General features: G+C 34.2%; 1 protein-coding gene across 1 annotated transcript in view; it reads left to right on the top strand.

Annotated features, from left to right (window-relative positions):
* Window positions 1-4890, top strand: part of Lacc1 (laccase domain containing 1) — an 11567-nt gene extending 6677 nt beyond the window's left edge. Inside the window, exons 5-7 of the mRNA XM_008854673.3 lie at window positions 1695-1920; window positions 2976-3136; window positions 4191-4890. Of these exons, the coding sequence (XP_008852895.1) occupies window positions 1695-1920; window positions 2976-3135 (386 nt within the window). The 3' untranslated portion in view covers window position 3136; window positions 4191-4890. The remainder of the gene's footprint in view (window positions 1-1694; window positions 1921-2975; window positions 3137-4190) is intronic.
* The last annotated feature ends 110 nt before the right edge of the window (window positions 4891-5000 follow it).

The following is a 5000-nucleotide window of genomic DNA, read 5'->3' as shown; positions in this document are numbered from 1 at the left end:
GATACTGGCCCATTACCAAAATAATATTAAAAATTAAATCAAAATCAATCAGTGACCTAGATTGTAAGAGGCAGAATTATAAAACTCGTAGGAAAAAAAATCAACAGTATAAGTCTTCACGCCTTTTAATTAGGCAATACTTTATTTTAGGTTTTCAAAGCAGAAGAAACAAATATAAAGACAGGTAAATTGGACTTCATGAAAATGTAAGATGCATATGTATCAAAGGACACAATCAACATAGTAGAAAAGGAACCAACACAATGGTAGAAATTATTTGCAAGTCATTACATCTAATATGGGATTATACCCTAAATACAGTCTATAATTATATAGTTTAAAAAACAGCAGGATTTAAAAATGGGTAAAGGAACTGGAAATTGATAGAGTGCTTGCTTGGCAATCATGAAGCTGTTAGTTCAGTACCCAGCACCTAAACGGAGCATGATGGCATGTACTTATAATCCCAGCACTCAGGAGGTGGAGGCAGGAGGATCAGAAGTTCCTCAGCTACATAGCAAGTTCAAGGCCATCCTGGGCTAGTGAGACCTTGTCTCAAAAAAAAAAAAAAAACAACAACAAAACAAACAAACAAACAAAAAAACGATAAAGGAATAGATATTTTTCCAAAATTGATTTTCAAATGGCCAAGAAGTGTGAAAAGTTACTACTCACTCAATAATTAAGAAAATGTAAGTCAAAACTATAATTGTATTGTACATCCACTAGGATAGCTACTATTTGAAAAATAAAACAAAAACAATTCTAAGGAAATGACAAGTATTAAGGATGTAGGAAATTCAACCCTTACTGCATTGTTAAGGGGAATATAACATGGTGTAGCCACTATAGAAAAAGTATGGGTATCCCTAAAAATTTCAAGACTAGAACTAACATACGCTATAGTAATTCTGCCTCTGGCTATATGTACAGAAGAACTCACAGCAAGATCTAGAAGAGATAATTGCATATCTACCTTTATAGCAGCTTGATTCAAAACATTCATGGGGAAGAAGCAACATACATGTCCAGTAACAAAAGATTAGCAAAATGGAACGTACTTACAATACAATATTCAATCTTAAAAAGGCAATTCTGATTCATGCTGCAGCATCCATGAACCACTGGGACTTTATAATGGATGCAATAAGCCAGTGACAGAAAGATACATTCAGTATGATTCCACACACATAAAGTATCTAGAGTAATCAAATTCATAGAAACAAAAAAATTGTGGTTGCTATGGGCTATAAAAATAGAGAAATTAGAAGTTACTGTTTTTGAATATAGTTTCAAATTTGCTAGATGAAAGAATTCTAGAAATTGAATAATAGTGCAAATTTGAATACTGAATTGTGTACTTAATGTGACTTAAATGGTACATTTTTGGTGTTTGATTACCACAGTTAATAGGAAAGAGAGAGAGAGAAAGAAGATTAAGGAGACATAATCTCTATGGAACTCAATCTTGATAACATTTTTAAAAGCAAATTCCCATTAAGTGTCTGTTGTGCATCAGATACTTTGTATAGTGCATGTAATTCTAAGACAATCGCTATAATGTAGTCATTAATTTTATGATTCATTTATTATATCTGGACTTTGAATAAACAAACCACATCTACATTTTTAACAGAGACATAAATTCAGTTGAAATTTTGTATTTTTCTTTATCTTTTCTTCTTATTTGTCAGGCTGGAAAGGTACTTTGTTAGGTGTTGCTATGGCTACAGTGAATGCAATGATAACAGAATATGGCTGTAGGCTGGAAGACATTGTTGTTGTTCTCGGACCTTCCATAGGACCTTGTTGCTTTACTCTGCCCAGAGAATCGGCACATTCATTTCATAACCTTCATCCTGAATGCATACGGCTGTCTGACTCACCAAGTCCTTACGTTGACATCCGTAAAGCTACCAGGTATGTTTTATTTCAGTGCAGTACTAAAAGTTTGATTGTTTCTAAGATGAAAATTGCTTTATAGAACAATTAATAACTCCCCAAACAATTCAGGTGGCAACTATTTAAGGAGCTGGCATACATACCTGCAGGAAAACTCATGTTAAATCTGTGCTCATTTATATTGGATTCACAGAAATGTTCTTCTCTGTCATCGTTTATTTATTGAAAAGTGAATTATAAGTTGGTCTTTAAAGAGAACCACTTAAACATCAGTGATTTTATATCAGTTATTCCTCAGGCAAAGTCTCATAAAAATAGTAAACTATCAGAAAACTGATATTTTCCAAGTATTCTTATTCTCTAACTGGAAAAATGTATTCTTGTAAAATATTAGAAAATACAAATACATAGCCACTTGCAAGTTTTTATGGTTCTATGCATTTTGAATTTATGTACGTTTACTTTTTAATCTCTGTTGAAAATTATGTCATTTCTATCTGATTTGAGTTGTGTTTCTACTCTAGTCAGCAAAATCCTTCCCAGATTCTGACTCATTTAATGCATAAGTCGAAAAGATTGAACTTGATTCTTAAACGTGACTTGTAAAATAAGTATACTCATTTTTATTCGTATTTCATATCACAAACTGCTTATGAAGGAAGTTTTCTGTGAAGAATCTAGTAAATAATATTAAAGGACATGGGAGGCTTAGATGACTGAACAGTGCACCTGTCTAAACCAAATGAATTTTGAACATAAATTCTCTAGTACTTGAGAAGTTACTTCTTAAATAAACATTTTGTCTTTATTCCCTAACCAGATCATGTCTGCAGGGCAATGTGGAGGATCAGGTGGTTCATATTTGAACTTTGGTAATAAATAGTGATAAAGCTGCCATTTCCCAGCTAGATCCTGTTGTGTAACTGAATAGCAGTTTCTCTTGTTCCAAGTGGATCTTTCCTGGAACTCTTTCACATAAATAGACATACTGTTTTGCTTTTTGTTTTTTCCATATTGCTTTGACTATCAGTGAAATAAACTTTTGCTATCTTTTGAAAAATCGTTATTCTAAGGATTCTTCTAGAACAAGGAGGAATTCTTCCACAGAATATTCAAGACCAGAACCAAGATCTCAACCTCTGTACATCCTGCCATCCTGACAAGTTTTTCTCCCATGTCCGCGATGGCCTTAACTTTGGGACGCAGATTGGCTTCATCTCAATCAGAGAATGAGGTAGAGGAGGCTCTCCTCTCTCCAGTTGCTCATTTCTCCTCAGTCTTTCCGTGTCCTTCCCTCCCCATTTAACTTTCCCTTCTCCTCCTCCATCTTTCAGCCGTTCCTTTCCCTCATTAAAAAATGTATTTAATGCTATTCCTTCAGTCCTATAAGTTTTTATTCTAAGTGACAAAACAGCATAGAAAAGTTCATTTTTAGCAACATACTGTATGGTGAAAAATATTCATTTCTTTTCCTAGTTAATAAGGAATAATTAGGTAAGCTTATGTTAAAAGTATTACAAATAATTTAGTCTTTAAAAAATCATATATACATCTTTATCTGTGCTATTTACTTGATATATGTATTTAAGATTTTGTAGGAAGTTAGAGGCTTCGGTCACTTTCTATGAGGCTCTTGCCTGGGGGTGGGGTCGACCATTGAATTTGAGGGTGAGGGAACTGTAATTTTCCTGATACGGAGGGAGTTTTATGAAGCCTGGTCTCTGCTGGGGGCATTTTTTAAACAGTTTTCATCAGGGTTGGGGGTGGGGCGTGTGTGTGTGTGTGTGTGTGTGTGTGTGTGTGTGTGTGTCTACCCACATGTGGAGATCAGAGGACAACTTGAGAGAGTCTGTTCTCTCCTTCTATCATGTGAGTCCCAGGGACTGAACTCAGGGTGTCAAGCACTTTCACCCAGCGAGTCACTTCACTGACCCAGTGGATCTTTTATGTTCTATATAACATAAAGTATCTGTGACATCCAGTCAATTTGGCCACTGCAGAGCAAAAGCAGACATTGACAAAACAGAAAAAAACGTATACAGTTAAGCATTATTTACAAAAAGGATTTGGTTTTCAGGCTTCTAGAAAAGTATTTTGTGACCATGATTTAGCACTGACCCTTTAGAACATTATCCAACTTTTTCTATGGTTTAACTAAATTAATATTATTTAAAATCTTTACAATGTATTTAGTTTTTTAATGTCTAAAGACCTATATAGTTTATGATACTTAATATTCTAAAAAACTCTAGTTGGCATATCATATTTCATTTCTATTTCTTTTACAGGTTCTTGACTGGAATTTTTCATAAATACTTCCTACATCCTTCTATCCTGACTGCAAGAGAAAAATTTAGCTGCTCGATTTATATAGAACCAGGAAGATTACATAAGTTAATTCATCTTTAGGGCACATTTTCACTATTACCCAAAGCCAAATGATCTTGATTTAATTCTTATGACTACTGACAAAAGAATCGGTGTGATGTCATCCCTAAAGTTTGTCCTCTGTGTTCATTCTAAGTCAAGAATAGTCTCTTCAGTTCAGGATTTCAGTATTTGTAGGATGTTCTCTTTCTTTAAGCATTGAGTTAAGCACAGTGAATCAAATGAGGAAGACTTTTTGCCTTTGAGTCAAATGCAGTGAAACACACAAACACTTTATTTTTAATACATTTTTATTTTAAAAATTGCCTTATACAATATTAGGTTTTATCATGGCATTTTCAAACATAATTTGTTTTTGCTGATCATCCCCTTCCTGTTGCCTGTTGTCCTGTCCTCATGTCGTGCTCATGAGGACACATGCTCATGTCATACCCTTCCAACCTCAATGGCCTTCCTGCTTTCATGTCTAATGTGTTATCTTACCCTCCCTGCTCACGTTCCCACTTCTAGTTTCAACACCTATATGCACACTTACCCATATATTTATATGTATTTGTGAGTGTGTGTATATATTATATATAATATATATATATATAATATATATATGTGTGTGTGTAAGAGGGGAATATTTGTCCAATTTAACTCTGGTCTGAGAAGTGGCCTTTTTAAAAAGGAAGAGCTTTCAACTGCCAGTGGTTGAGAGCAGTCAG

Source organism: Nannospalax galili, unplaced genomic scaffold (genome assembly GCF_000622305.1).
Source record: "Nannospalax galili isolate Female #2095 unplaced genomic scaffold, S.galili_v1.0 scaffold386, whole genome shotgun sequence".
NCBI classification, from domain to species: domain Eukaryota; kingdom Metazoa; phylum Chordata; class Mammalia; order Rodentia; family Spalacidae; genus Nannospalax; species Nannospalax galili.
Note: the sequence above shows the minus strand (reverse complement) of the source record. Positions and strands in the feature narration are given on the sequence as shown.